The sequence below is a fragment of the Stegostoma tigrinum genome, chromosome 2, assembly GCF_030684315.1.
Source record: "Stegostoma tigrinum isolate sSteTig4 chromosome 2, sSteTig4.hap1, whole genome shotgun sequence".
Taxonomy (NCBI): Eukaryota; Metazoa; Chordata; class Chondrichthyes; order Orectolobiformes; family Stegostomatidae; genus Stegostoma; species Stegostoma tigrinum.
In genome coordinates, this window is record NC_081355.1 from 24,560,930 (window position 1) to 24,577,436 (window position 16,507).

Below are 16,507 nucleotides of genomic sequence, written 5' to 3' on the forward strand. Positions count from 1 at the left end.
TCACTTCATCACCTACTTGGAGACTGCCAGCCTCTGGATACTTCACACTGTGCATTTAAGGAAGCAGTTACAGGGTCTAGCACTGATTTCCAGACTCTGCGTCGGTTGCTTCACTTTCTTAGCACACAGGGTTTTTAGTGTTTACAGTTTGAGGCTGCCACCCTTCATGGTCTGCATTATTTTTTCACACTGAAGAAAGTGCAAGCAGCTTGTGATGCTGTGCAGCAGTGATGTAAATGTCAGACCCGCAACATGTGCAACTTAAGTAGCAATCACACTTCACGTGCTTCAAGCAAATGGTGATGTGTGAATGTCAAAGGGGAGCAGGCCTTTATTGGATGAAGACAAAATACAGTCAGCAAAGGAGCTACTGCCACAATCAGTCCAAGGACTACTCTGATCCTGGTCCTCAGGCTTAGCCATGGTCTATCAACCATATGGTCCTACCAGATGAAAGGTGTCAAGCATCCTTGCTGTCTGGACAAGAAGGCCATGGTTAGCCCTGTAGATCATATATAAGCAGCCCACGTATTACTTTAGTTTTGTCTCTGCCTTAAAAGGGATTTCATTTTGATTCTATATTTGTATGAGCCACCAAATCATCAGGTCAATCAAATGGCCAGATTAAACATTCCATGACAAAACTTCACAAGAAATTGATTCTCTTGTCGTTTATCTCATTGTGCTTGTGGGACTTCACTCAGGCTGGAATTTTCTCAATTTACAGTTACACTGTTCTTGTTGAGTGAAAGTTATATTGTCCACTTTGCCTTGGTTTGATGTGGCTTTTCTACTCTTCACCTCATGAATTACGCAACTGAATATTTTGGCATCTTTCTCATGGAATGGTTTGTCTGGAGAGACAGTAGGTAAAATGGGGCTTGGTTGAGACATCCCAGGGTAGGTCAGTTTTATTGCATTGAGACAAAGGGTGCCCCTGAGTGTGGTGGAAGCTAATGAAAGAACAGTTAGGTGTCATGCATGAGCAGAAGAGGTGGTGCAGTGTCCCTACTTGGTGAGTAGGAAATGCAGATGGCAGGAAATTTTTGTAGTTTGAGAGGTTAAGCAGCCAGAGCCCTCAAGTGGACATGATGCCTGCAATACTGTGAGATGCTGTCCATGCTCCTTGATGTATGCACAATGGAAGAATTGGATGGAGTGCTGGCCCAGAGTGTGAAGTGACAAAAAGGAGACAATAGTCCTTAACTTTGTGGAGTACAGAAGATCATTGACCGTACTTCTGCTGCTCTGAGTTGCTTTTTACCCAGCACTAGGAGCTGACACAGACGGCAACTTGTGCCTATGCTGCTTGCATCTGTTTGTGAGGCTTGCTGCAGCAGTCAGCTGGAAAAAGAACTGCTGTCTCTTCCAACACACCATCTAGCAACACCTCCAACTCACCATGCACAAAGCAGGTGAGGAGTATTCTTTTCCTCTAGGCTGTGTTGTTTAGCCTGAAAGGTCAAGCACAACAGTATGAAAGCAGGTTCCTGGACTGCAATGTCTGAACTGCTGGGCAACTGAACTATATAAGGGTGCCTGAGGCATGAAAACCTGAAGGTCACAGCGAGGGGGAGCAATTCTCTCTCTCCAGATAAACCATTCCATGAGAAAGATGCCAAAATATTCAGTTGCGTAATTCATGAGGTGAAGAGTAGAAAAGCCACATCAAACCAAGGCAAGGCAGACAACATAACTTTCACTCAACAAGAACAGTGTAACTGTAAATTGAGAAAATTCCAGCCTGAGTGAAGTCCCACAAGCACAATGAGAAAAAACGACCAGAGAATCAATTTCTTGCGAAGTTTTGCCATGGAATGTTTAATCTGGCCATTTGACTGACTTGGTGATTTGGTGGCTCATACAATGAAACATTCAGAAGCAGTGGCTCTTTGAAACTTGTAGATATAAAATGAAATCCCTTTTAAGGGAGAGACAAAACTAAAGTTTTGTTTGGGTTAAACATCATTCATGTGGGGTGTGCATTTCTCTTTGATGTTTGAACATAATCCAACAGCATACAGCCACTGACTTTGTTTAGCCTGTATTCACAGCCATTGTTACTGTTTCCAGCTTGGCCTTCAAAATCCAAAGCAGTCAAATGGGTGGCTGTAGAACCTTTAGCCGGGTTTTGCTTCAAATGTCCAGTTAACTTGTGCGCCCAGTTCACCACACACTATCAAACCCAATAAGGTTGTGAAATGCGATCAACTCTCCCTAAAAAGTATGGAATTCATTCAGTGGACATAAATGCCATCATGTTTAACAAACTCAGGAACAGATCCTGACATGGCACTGTTGTAATGTCAGATGACCATAAATATCAGGAAAAGTCCCTTACAAGAAACTACGTTGATCTGTATGTTCTGTAACTTTCATTTTTGGATCTGATGCTTCTGGAAATTTTTATTTCTCCTTGAAAAATCTGGTAATACTAGGTCAAATGATATTAAAAACTGAGACTGATGTAGTTCTGTTTGGCAAAGACAAAGAAGAGTTATGTAAACAAAGGGCTAAATAGAATTAAGATGCAGATCATCCATCTTAATTTTAAGTTGTGGAACAGTTTCAAGGCACTGGACGGCCCATTCCTGCTGCTATGGGTCACAACATGTAAACTGCAAAATCCAGGCACAATCACATACTCATGTAACAAGAAATCACAGCATGCTGGGAATTTCTGCCTGACTGGACTATGCTCCGACAGCTGCCTGAACTGGCAAAAACAACTGCAAAGAGCCACAAGTAAACTGCTCAGCAAACTGGATCTTTCTCACAGTGCAGAGATTAAGAGAAATGGGGAATAGCTAATAGCTCTTCAGATAAATGCAAGGATCTTCTTAGTTTCTGACATGGTGCCCTCTCTATAAATAGAATTTATTAGTGAATCTTCCTGTGTGAAAGGAATTTTAAGCAGGCAGTTTGTATAATCAATTGCAGAAGAAGCACCAGTGTGAGGAGGACAGAAAGACAAGGAGGCAGAACATTGCCAAGAAAAAAGCATTTACTATTGTGCATGTTCTGCTCATGAGGTAAAAACAGAGACAGAGAGAGAGCGAGAGAGAGAGAGAATTATTAACAACTAACGGACAGTGGCAAATGATAAACTACTTACAAATTCGGGGTAGGCTGCAAGAAATTAGCTGACTTTCCTTAAAGATTTCAGTGGGAAATGTCTGTTTTGGTTGCAGCTGTTAAACATCCCTAAAAAGCAGCATTGTTTTCTCACGGCAACTCAAAAGCGATATTACCACAGTGGTTGCACTTCACAAATATTTAATTGGCTTTAAATTGTTTTGAGATATTCTGAGATTGAGAAAGGTACGATATAAATGTAACAGTTTCTTTCTCAACAGTAAGACAGTGAAGGTAGGTCACAATTTAATCCCAAAAGGACTATCTAAGGCCCCATGTACAATGACTATCCTGTGCTGTTTTGAGTTGATGCCACACAGCTTGTTGTTGTCCTGTCAACCTTTTCTAGTCTAATTAAACATTGAGCCTGGAAACTGCTACTGGACCCTAATAGATGATAAAAAATATTCCTTACTCCTTTACCCACTGTATAAGACTCACACCAGGCAGTCTTCAAAACAGTGATGTACAAGCATACAGACCTCAATTCACACTAAAAGTTACATTGCAATCTTAAATCTCTGATGAACTTTGGTCTGGATACAGTTGAAGAAAAATTTGTAGTTGCTTTCAAGAGTCTAGAGAATCTGCCATTCGTTTCAAGGATGCTTCACAACACTGTTAAAAAGAATTTTCATCAATAGTAAAGGAATCATTTGTCTTAGTCCATGTGACATGCCAACTGCTGACCTGGAAGCAGTACCAACCAGGACATTGGTAACATCCAAAATTTGTGTGGCCAAAAGGAGAGATTATAAAAAAGTCAACTGTTGTTAAGAACAAAAGACAGCTTCAGCAAAGGGAAAAACAGAGAGGGTCTATTTAAAAAGTTGCTGTGTGTGCAAGAGACAGATAAACAGGACTATCAGCTGAAGAAAGGTTTAGGGCAAGGCTGGTAAATTGGACGTTACTGTTGCTGCTTCAGTTTTTATAGGGATGGCTGGGCTATTTAATGGGTTTTAATTAAAGAGTCAAAGGAAGTCCTAGTGAATCTGGGACCACAAAACTGAAGTGAACCTATTGAAGGAGTTTCTGCAGGAGTTTGGGTGACAGCTGCCTCCAGGAGTCTCAGATGAAATTCAGTTGCTACTACACATACCTTGATGACTAAAAAGGTTATCCCCACTGAAATCAGCAGCTTGCAGTAACATAACACGCTGTGTAATGATACCTGGTGATACCTCCGGCCCGCACTCACATGCAAACCAGCTAATTCTCCCAGCAGGCACTGAAAAGGAGACGCTGGGTGGGGGTGGGTGGAAACAGGGGTGAGGAGGAGAGAGGTGGGACTGGATTGCAAAGACCAGGGTTTAGGAGCAGAACCTGGTGGAGAGATTACAGAAACAGATCACGTGAGTCCGCGATAGTGCGAGAGCACAAAAGAGAATAAGAGAGTGAGAAAGAGTATGACAGCAAGAAAAAAAGTGGCAGCGAGAAAGACAGCAAGAGAGTGAGAGGGAGCAAGAAGCCAAGAAAGAAAGCAATAAAGGAAAAATACAGCCAAGACAGAAAATAAGAAAACACTTAAGAAGAAACAGAAAAACCTGAAAGAATATGACTCCATTCTGATATAAATTCATTTTAGGGCCAGAGATATGGACCAACTGCATTTTTTGTCCTGGCATGTTTAGTCGGTAACTATTACATACATTATACCATTTTATACTCATCCTTGCATTTCAATGGTGAGTCTCTTGGTGAGATGGCAGTGTAACAAGGTTCCTCAAAGAGAATGGCTTCTAGATTTCTAAATTTAACTGCATTTGTGCTGTCACTTAAAGCTACTGTCCAATTTACTCTAAGGGGAAGCACTGTTAACCTCACTATAATCTTTTACCACAAAATCGGAGCCTACATAGTCCCATAATTTAACTTGACTCCCTTTATAAATTACATCCCCAACTCACCGGCTGGAAGTACTTAATCTTATTTTTTAAGAGGAGATATAAAGGAGAAAAAATGTCCCCTTTAATTACTAGCTTATGCTGCTACACCCCCAATGAAAAGTGAAACAGTGTCTTGGTGGAATATCAGAGGATTCTTACATTTAATTACAGCTCTGTGTTGTGCAGTTCCAAGTATAGCTGTTTAATTTAGAAGAGTCTACAACATGTCAGAGCCTCATTAGCTTCCAAGGTACTCAAACAGCCAACATGGTTGAGAATCTGTCTTCCAGTCCTCAATCCTGAAACCTTCTGGAGTTATCAAGTTTCTCCAAACCGTGGCAAGGGACTAGGTATTTGGGGCTGAGTGGGAATTTACTGGCTCACTTCCAACTTTCCACCTCTGGTCGCACCACAAAAAAAAACTCACGGCAATCACATGGCAAGAATACACAGGGGGCCACGCTAATTAAGTAATTGTGTGACCACCATACCTCAGGGAAAGGATTTTGATTTAGCATTGGCAGATGTACTTAAGTACAGTGAAAAATTTTGTTGTGCATGCAGTGCAGAAGATCATAACACACAAAGACACAAAGATCATAGGGTGATTGAACAGAGCGAGGAACATAAGGCTGCAGGGAAGGTGTACAGAAAGCAAGATCACCATTAATTTTCAGATTTGAGAGATCCATTCAAAAGCTTAATAAAGGTCAGGAAGAAGCTGCTCTTGAGCCAGTTGCACATGTGTTTAAACTTCTGTACCTTCTGCCTGATGGAAGAGGCTGGAAGAGATTATAACTGGGGTGGGAGGGGTCTTTGATGAGGTTGGCTGCCTTTTAGTGGTCATGAGAAGTGTCAATGGATGGAAAGTCAGTTTGTGCGATAGACTGGGCTGTGTTCACAACCTTCTGTAGTTTCTTACGGTCCTGGGCAGAGTAGTTGCTGTACCAGGCCGTGATGCATCCAGTCACACTCTCAAGAGCTGTCGGCCAATTTTACTGTCTAATGGCTGAGCAAACCCGTCACCACTGGAAATCAATAGTGGCAGGCCCGGAATCGCAAACAGACCCTGAGCAGAAAATTTATTGAGAGAGGATCTGGGGATAAATGTAATACTTCGGACTGAGGAGGAATCACAGATCCTTGGGAAGGTAAGGAAACGCGTTGAAGATTTGGAATCTGGGAGAGTCACTATGAAGGAAAACATCTTGGAAGGACCCCTCAATAAGTACAGTGCACTCCTTATTAAGTGGCAACCTACAGTCCTTTCCGCCTTTTCATCTGAGATAGTGAAATAATAATCTGTCCACCTTCAATCTGCTTTCTCCCGATGCATTTATTATTATTAACCAGCATGGTAGCCATTGATGGGCCAGACAGGGGCCAAAATGGGCTCAAGGGTGGACAAGCTGGTTGATGCCTTACATGTTCATCTTGTTATGGGACAGTTTGGGGATAGATGGGACACTGTGATCTAGACACTGTCCCATTTTATGTGACCCCCTCCAAACCCATATCCCCACTCAAAATGAGCTGGTTGAGTGACCATGAAATTCCCACTTGGTAAAATTTCACACTGCCCATTTGTTCTGGTCCCTCAAGTCTAAAGAACACAGTGATGTTTCCTGTAAAGTTACTCCTACTGCAGGGTCAATCATGCACTTTCCTCCAAAATCGATGTCAGTTATTACAGTAAGCAATGTTCGCTAACTTTACAACACTGCTTTACATTTTCTGATCAACCTGTTCAGCGATGTTACCACACACCTCTGGAGTAGGTAGGACTTGAACCTGTGGTTCAGAGGACACTACTTCTGCACTGCAAGAGCTTATTAAATCCCTCGGACAGCAGTAACAACTTGCATATGTACAGTACCTTTCATACAGGTAAAGAATCCCAAGGATTTAGAGGAAGAGACAGAGGTGTAAGGTTTTCAGGAGAGAATTCCAGAATTTAGAGCCAAATTATAGCTTTCAACGGTACAGCAAAGGAAACCAAGGATTGACAACAGTCCGGAATTAGAGAAGCATGAAGATCTCAGAAGGATGGAAAACTTTGTTGAATCAGAAGCTAATCCAGGTTACTGAGGATGGTAGTTCTGATGAAGGTATGAAAACATATAGATATAACTATATAGGTGTGAATGAAGGTATGTGCAGCAAATATAATCATGCATTTCTGGTTATGGTTAAGCAATTGTCATGAGACACATTTTCAATCAAAAATTAGTCTTGGTATTACTTTGTGAGAGTTGACAACTCTCCAGGATTGACCTGGAGTCTTGTGAATTTTTTTAAATGGGATAAATATGAATATTTTACAACTAACAAACCAATGTGTTCTCAAGAAATAAAAAAAATTACATTTATCCCAAATAAATAATTTATATTTCCTGGGAACACAATGATTTATTCGTTGTAAAACATTGGCAATGAATCAAGACTATTTTTCTGGGTGGGCTGATTTTGAGTTAAAAAAAATCATGTGACAAAGCCTTGAGAATTATGTCCAATCAAAATTGATAACTTGCTCTCTCTCCCTCTGTGTCACGCACACACAGTCACAGGCTCAGGCAGTATGCAATGCATAATTTTAGCATCTCTACTTTGAAGTTTTCTGTTCCCTTTCTATGGTTATCTTGAACAATACTGTACGCTGTAATAGTTCAATGTTAAACTTGGCTTGACTGAGAATGGAAAATGCAGTTGACAGAAGATGTTATGCAAGTTAAGTGGAAACGTTTTCAAGAAGAGAACAAGCATTTTACAATTAACACAGGCCATACAACTCACAGGCAAAGGGATTCTGCACTTCAGCCTTTAATTGAGGAAGACCCAGTTGCTGGAAACCTGTAGATTGGCAAAGACTAAGAGTTCCTGTGGTGCGGTAGCTGTGTCGCTAACTCTGAGCCAGGAGGCCCAGGTTCATGTTCCACCTGCTCCAGACATGGGTAGTAACATCTCTGATCAGATTGATAGAACAAGTACCCACAACATACAATTCTGTATTGAAGCGATGAAAATTAATATAGAGAATTCGGTTCTTTCAAGATCATGAAAGGTCTGGATAGACAGGGTAGAGTGAAACCATCCCAATCATGAAAACATGAATAAAAAAAAAGAGAAGGCACACATTTAAAGTGATTTGCAAAAGGAGCAAATGTCATGTCAAGAGAAAAACAACTTTCTTGCGGTGCCTAAAGGTGTCATAGAAAAATGTTCAATTGAGGCATTAAAGTGATTATTTGGAAAGAAACAATGTGCAAGAGTATGGAGAAAAGGCGAAGTTATAATGCTCAATGGATACCTGGTGCAGAGGCAATGGGCCAGATAACCTCCTTCTCTGCTGCAACCCTTCTGCAATTCTGTGAACATCATTAGGCAGTGAATATCAGCCTCCATATTACACTGCTGGCCTTCCAACTTCTAAAGGGGACAGCATCACCATTCCTGAGGGGAGAAGGAAGTGTCTTGGAATGCTGAGCTATTTTGCAGTGGGAAACAATCACTTCCTTCTGACTGCAGGCAGATTCAAAGACCCAAGCCAGTGACCTATACAACAAAATGCCACTGACACCCAACTCATTATCCATTGAATTACAATTTGTTATCATTTGCTGTCTTTAGTCTCTAATCACCAAGCAAGTGTCAATGAGTCCATGTGCACAATAGTTATTAATTACATTGAATATAGTTTGCAAAAATTCCAGATTATCCCTGAGTTACCACAAATTCAAGATGAATTTCCAGAGAATTATAGGAAGCAACACTGGGGACAAAGTTCGCTTTGAAAAAAAAATCATCGCTATTTGTTTTTATAAAAAAAATTCAATTGGGAATGTAAAGCCTATGCGACTGGCAGACAAAAATGACCCAATCAAATATCAGGCTCACAATGAATTGTCAGGGGAATGTAGGAATGGAAGAATCAATCTGAGAGTGTGGCCTAGTTCGGTGGGGGTTGGGGGGGGGGGGAAAGAGGGGGGCGAAATACATTATGAAATATTCCAGATTACATTCCACCCAAATGGCAAGTCTTATTGAAATGCTAAGTCATAGTAACACAGTAATCATGATTAGGATGGCCATTACCATGACATGCGAAAGGCAGTGATTATAACAGTCCATCACAAAGAACCCTGTTATGTGCATTAACACCATTCCTGCAATCCTTAAAGCATTAAAATCGCACAGTAGAACTCTACTGTGTGAACCCGTCTCTGAAACTTACACTCTACATTGTCAAGTTTAGCAGAGAAACTTTTTATTGATACCCAAAAGGAAAAATACTCTGCAGCAATTTGTCAGAAATCTAATGCACTTTTAAGAAGTGAAGAATTCAGCTTTGAATCAATCCATTCTGTGTTTCCACAAGTTCAAAATGTCTACGTGAGGGTGCTTTTCAAACAGCCGCTACAGCCAGTTACCACAAACAGTTATTTTCTAAAGGTCTCCTGTTCAGCCAAGCAAGCAGAAATCTTCAAGAAAACTAATGGGGAGTAGGAGATAATGAAGCTTGACAATGAACCGCTGTTTCTACTGTAGTATCATTTAAGCAATGTCCTTCAACAAAATGTAGTTAAGGCAAGGTCATTCTCATAGAAGGAGGTATAAGAACCAAGACACCGAGAATATATTAAAACAATTTAAGTTTGACAAGCCATTTACTCAAATCACTATGCCTGAAATTGGTAACAAACCACTTTGTTTGCAAGTCCTGTGCATTATTGCCCAATGGTAATCAATAAAACAATACCAGTTTAGCTTTCCGCTCCCATTGGAAATTTTATAATATAGCATAAAACAATTAACAGTAATTAAACATCTGTTGAAAACTTTCCTGATTTTGTTTTATGTTGAAGTCAATGGCAGACCTGTAAAATGAGCTACCAATATTACACAAATTCAAAACCTACACTTTAGGAGGTAATGTCATAGTAATAATATCACTAGTAATATCACCCAGAACTCTGGGTTAATGTTCTTACAGCACAGGTTCAAAATCACAATAGATGATAATGAAATTGGATTTTAATTTTGAAAAATCCTTAATAGAAAGCAATGGGGATCCATGTAAATGCTGTTAATTGTTGTGAAAAAAAACCCTACACATTTGTCTCATCCATTGTTAAAAGGTGGATTTCCAATTCTAGCTAAAATCCAAAGCACTCGTGTTAGAAACCTGCGATCCTGGTTCAGGGAGTGATGTGTACAGATAAAATCAGAGAAGGCTGTCACATCGAACATCTAACCATTGTGCCATCTGCAGAATAATACACAGCTAAAGCCACAATGTTCGTGGCCTTATGAGAATGAGATACTACATAGTCGAAGTGAAGGAGATTAAACAAAACTGTGAAGTGGACTCCAGTAGGATGAGAAGGATGTACATGCACATTGAAATAAACGATAAATTGCTGTGGCGTTTCACAGTATTGAGACAATTCCCCTCCACAGCACTAGTATCTACAAGAACATAAATTAATTCTATGGCATTCTAATTGAGCTACATACTGAGAAAAATCTTACTTTTCTCTTAGAAATCCAACGAATCCCATTAGCACAAAGGTCATTGTCCCAGCAAAATGTTTGACAACCTATGACATGAATTTCATGCAATGTACCTCTCTATCTCTCTCTCTCTCTCTCTCTCTCTCTCTCTCTCAGATTCAATATTTTTGCACCAGTATAAATCTATCCCTAAATCACTGATTAAAGCATTCCCCATGGCAGTGGCTCTACCAATTACAGTCCACTTGCCAAACAATCAGCCTTTTCCTCTTATTCGCTTTGAATTGGTATTTTTATGAACTGTCCCGACTGCTAAACAAAAATCTCTGATGAGTCTTTTTTCAACAATACTCGACAAATGAATGACAATTTATGAATCTATTTTCTAACTATATAATCAATTCATGCAAAATATATAGCATTGATCCATCTATTATATAGCTGTGTTTGTATACATTTGTTACAGGGTACCATGACTGAAATTGCTTTAGCTTTGAGTAACATCCAAACATTAAATTGGTATGGACCTTGTTCCTCAGCTTCTATTTCACGATTAAGTAGACTGAGGATGCATATGTACATATTCTCAAAGAATCGATCAATGGAGAGCACATGTCCAAAGGCAGCATGGCAGATAAACAGGGAAGCTAAGCAATAAGTGCACACTTTTGCAACATAGCTTGCAATAGTTCAAGAAAAACATGCTCCATCTCCTCTTCACATACCAGCTTCCACTATGCTCCTCTATTAAAACGATAATATACTGTTTGTAAATCTCAGACACAAAACCTTCATTCTGACAATTCCCCTGAGATGTGACGCAAACTCAAACAGCATAGGAACCAATGACCAAGAAAGTTTAATCCATACCTAATGCTGCTCATGCTGCCTGTGTCAGATCCCAGTTTGCATCGCTCCAGCTGGCTAGCGACAATCTGGCGCTCGGCCTCCAGCTCTCTAGTTAGTCTTTCAAACTGCAGCTCCTGTGATGGGAAAAGAAAGGGATATCATTCATGAGATAAGGAAAGAAATGAAGCATGGGGAGGGGGCTGGGAGCAGGCAACAGGATACTACTATAAGCGATTACTCTTTTATACTGCTGTCAGGTGACTTCAGACAGTCAGGACATAGAAAATTTGTACGTTTGACCAAAGGCAGCACAAAGGCAGTTGAAGAAAGCAAACAAAAAAATCAATAAAATGTCTTGGTTAGAGAAGTCCCTTACATTTGTCTTTCACTGGACATATATATGACACAACTGCACCTCAATAATTTCCAAAGCGTATACAATTCATACTTGTTATACACTATATTGTATGCTATATCTAAACAGAGCAGTCTATCCTTTAAATGAGAGTTTTATTTCAATTAACCACACTCCATAAAACTCTCAGATTAGAGATTACTAGCTTCCCATATTTGTACAACCAATTCTCAGATAATTAACCCTTAATTAAAATACCCATCATTGTTCCCTCATTCAATTAAATCTCAGACTTTTTTATTAGATGATATTAAGTTAGCACAGACAAAGAAAAAGTTGTATTTATTTTGTGCTTCAGGTATCTTCAGAATGTACCAAAGCAGTTCACTTTACTTCCAACAGTAATTTCAATTCACAGCCACTGTTGCAACGTGATGGCCAATCCGTGCATAATACTGCTTAGACATTCATGTGATAATGAGCAAGCAATGTTTTTGTAAAAGTGATGTTGGTTAAGGACTGACTAAGACATTAGGCAGAATTTTGCTTCTCTGTAAAATTGTGCAGTGGAATCGTTTAGGTTCACCTGGGAAGGCGGGTGGACCTTGGTTTAACTCCTTCACTAAAGGCGGTACCTCCAAATGCAACACTCTCTGTACTTCGTTGGAATGTCAGTCTAGATTACGTGGTGAACTTGGACATGACCCCCAATCCACTGACCCGGTGATCAAATTTTTCTCACTGAGCCCCAGCTCATATATTCATACTAAGAGGAAAAAATGAGATAGCAACCAACTGCATGGCCATTCTGGTGCATTTTTGTCACATACTAGTAGAATGATAGGAGGTGGCATGGAGGTAACAAACTTATTTGAAAATAAAGCAGTCGCCTTCGTATGTTATGTTTACTTTAACTTTTCCTGCTAATCGACTTTATTATTAAACCAATGAAAGTTTAAGAAGACAAAGAAGAAGGGGTGATGGAGAATGAGCGGGGAAAGCATGTGAAAGCAAATTACAGTTGATTCTGGATATCTGCAACATTAACAAGATGCTGGAGAAACTCAGCAGGTCTGGCAGCATTTGTGGAGTGACAAACAGAGTTAACATTTTGAGTCCAAGTGTCAATCTTCAGAGCTCTGAAGAGCCACATCAGACTCGTAACATTAGCTGTGTTTCTCTCTCCACAGGAGCTACCAGACCTACTGAGTTTCTCCAGCCCTTTGTTTTTATTTCAGGAAAAGCTTATCTTGGTCACAAAATACCCCCTTTAGTCATTATGTACATGGTTTGCTCAAGAACAGACATTGCAGATCATTGTGACCACAAGCTTCTATGAGTATTGAGGCCTTTTGAGCCACTTCCAAACTGATTAGCCACCAATTTTTAGTGATAGCACTATTTTATTCAAACGGCCTGTTGCCTCTGCCTAAGTCACGTCAGTAATTTCTTCCTAACTGCCAAATAAAGATTATGGTTCAGTTAGGAGCACTCTTACCTCTGGGTCAAAAAGGTTTTGGATTTCCCACACCAGAGACCTGAACCCAAAATATGGGCTAATACTCCAAAGCAACATAGACGAATGGTGCACTGTGGTGAGCATGGTTTTTTTGGTTCAGAAATTAATAAGGGCACATATTCTCAAACAGATGAAAATGGAAAATTCATTGGCACCATATTGGAGAAGAGTAGGGTGTCCCTAGTTCACGACAAACACCTCTCAAGCACCATCACCAAAAAGAAAATAATTGTTACTTCTTATGTTGACGTCCATAAGCCCCCAATTTTCAGCATTCTTTCAATTCAATCGTTAAATGTTGGAAATTGTAGCCCACTTTGACAAATGACTCCAGACTCTAGTACACACCATCAACTAGATAGCTATAGTTGGGACGAAATTACAGTCAGTTTACAGGTATCAGTCCCAGCTATTGGCAAGTATCTATTGAACACCAATGAAAGAAACACAGAATCATTTTGCACCATTCTTAAGCTCTGCCTGATATTGGGTCACATAATAATAACCAGGGAGGAGATTTGTCTACTTCAGTCTCTGGTTAAGGACTTTGGAATGGAGAAATGAAATGAATAGTATATAAAATGAAGCTTAAATTGCATCACTGAAAATGGATCCAGAAGTGAGTAAAACAATTCTAGTGAACTTAACCATGCATATTGCGAACATTGGGAGGTGAAGTGAATTTAGTGTTCCAATATCATCTCAAATTTCAGGTGCTTATTGTCAATCATTTCAGGCCCCTTTGTCTTGTTCTCTGCTGTAATTTGAACCCTCCAATTATAAACTCATAATAATTCCTGGGTATCCAATAAACTATACAAAAACAATCCAAGTTCTAGATTAAGTTGCTGTGTTTTAAAGCTCCTGGGTATCTATTACGATTAAGTATAGCCAAGCATTCCTTAATACTTAACTAATTTAAGAATTTCACTCATCACTGCATTCTGCTAATGATGAAAGGTCATTCTACACCACTTTGCAAAGATCTAAGATTTGCGGTTCCATTTCTCACTAAATCCTGAGGACAATTTTTTTTTCTCTAGCTCATGAAATGAGAATCACATTTTTCTACGGCTTCCAAACAGCACACCAACTCACAACTTATGCTGCCAAGGTTGCTCTGGGCATTCAAGAAAGGAGCAGGTTCCATTCTGGGATGGGACAAATCAGGGCAAGGGGAGGTAGTTCTCATCCTCTACCCAATAAAAGGGCAGCAAAATCAAACATCTGCCCAGAGACAGCTCCAGCTGTCAATATTGAATGTCAATATTGTGTGGTTGTTACCTGAAATACTGTCTTCTGAAATGAGCTGACCCATTGGCTGCATACTCCAAACCAACGTGGATTGAGAGCCCAGTTAAACCAAATCTTTCATTCCCTATGCACCCCATCCACACAAGTCTCTGACTTGTATAATGAAACTCATCATGCAGCAGCTGATATAGTTCTACTAGTCAAAATGGCAACAAAGTTAATTGGCAGCATCCCTCATCCCAAAAGAGGGTGGCTCAGTGGTTAGCACGACCTGGGTTCAATCCTACCTTTGGGCGACTGCCAGTGTGGAGTTTGCACATTCTCTCTGTGTCTGCATTGGGTTCCTCCAGGTGCACTGACTTCCTCCCACAGACCAAAGGTGTGCAAGGGAGGTGGACTGGTCATGCTAAATTGCCCATAGTGCCCATGGATGTGTAGGTTAGGTGGATTAGTCATGGTAAGTGCTGAATTATAAGGAAAAATGTTACGAGGGCAGCATGGGTCTGGGTAGGATGCTGTTCAGAGAATGGGTACCGACTCAATGGGCTAAATAGGCTGCTCCTGCACTGTAGGGATTTTATGAACTTAGACCCTTTCATGACATCTCCAACTCATTGAAAAATTTTAGTGTCCATGAAAAAGGCCATGAATACATACAACACAATGCTTAGGACACCATATCCATGTCATTCCTTTCCTCCCATGTCACACATGGATTAGCACTTTTCCCTTCTCAACTATGAATTAAATCCCCATGAAATTCAGGTCAAGAAAAGCATGATAACCACACAAATTGACTTAGTAGCCTCCACTTCCCTGTAGGTTGACTTATACCCGGAATAATCACAAGAACTAGGAGGGAGCTACAGCCAGGTTGTCCAAACATGATTGAAAATACATCAGGAGAATAGGGAGGCACACATATTCTGGGCACAGACTTCCTCCCAGCATCACCAAGGCAGCCTGACTGAAGGTCGTTGAGATGGTCAGTACCTTGGGCCACCACCAGCAAAGTTGACTCCAGTGCTGGAAGTGCTTGTTGACTTTCTGTGATTCAGTAAGATGAGGATGGTGAGGGATCCCTTTCTTTTGAGGGAATCTCGTTGTCCCCTGACTCCACTACCACTCAGACAAATGCACCATTTGCCAGAAAGATCCAAAAAAGGTATGATTTCCCCGGCTTTCAGGGAGGGCCCCGTCTGATGCTTGATGAAGTCAACCTCCACACAACCAAGAAATATCAGCTGACTCCAAGCAACAAAGAAAGAATTGCCCAAGAGTATCCAAAGGTGGAGGACACTGAGTGGGTTAGTTAACTTTACAAACCATCACAATGCCCTAACTAGTGAAGTTATGTAGAATAAACTAACAGCCAGTTTTAAAGTTGAACAAAGATCACTACCTGTGTAAAATGTCACCACATATTTATAAAGTGTTCCACATGGACAAAAAAGTCTTTGTCTCACCACCATATCAGCCTTCAATCTTCTTTTGGTGTTTGCTGACAGGATGTTTCCAATGCTCTTCCCTTGATGTTACATACACCTGCTCACTGCCATTCAGGTTAGCTTTCATACTCAGGGGAAGGATCCAATCACAAAGCTGATCAGAAGGAATCTGACCAGGGTTGAATCCTGCACAGACTCCTCATATTCTCCAAAAGTGATGTTGCCTCCCTCAATTCTGGGTCCTTCCTCTCAGCTTTCATCCTCTCTTTCCTCCTCTGCATTGAATTTTTCTTTTTTTCTCCGAGCCCTCATCTGTGGAGGAGATGCTCCCTTTCTCAGCCTTCTCCAAGTCCGAAACATCAAACACCTTCTCAGTGCCAAGCTCTGGAGCATGCAGCAGGCTACAATTATTCTAAATATACTGTGTGATGCAAACCGTAATATCCACAACCCCACTTTCCGCCCAGTAAAGTCACTTCAATCTCACCACAAATACACTACTGGCCTGTCCAGTTTGAAGTTGGCTTTCGAACCTTTTATGCAGAGGACA

At 40.5% G+C, this 16,507-nt stretch overlaps 1 protein-coding gene across 11 annotated transcripts in view; it reads right to left on the reverse strand.

The window, feature by feature from the left end:
- The window catches only part of LOC125448871 (catenin delta-2-like), a 1,175,930-nt gene that overhangs the window by 462,831 nt on the left and 696,592 nt on the right, over nt 1-16,507 (reverse strand). For all 11 annotated transcript variants that reach the window (XM_059652900.1, XM_059652905.1, XM_059652902.1 and 8 more), the window contains one exon: nt 11,403-11,515. In XM_059652900.1, the coding sequence (XP_059508883.1) occupies nt 11,403-11,515 (113 nt within the window). The remainder of the gene's footprint in view (nt 1-11,402; nt 11,516-16,507) is intronic.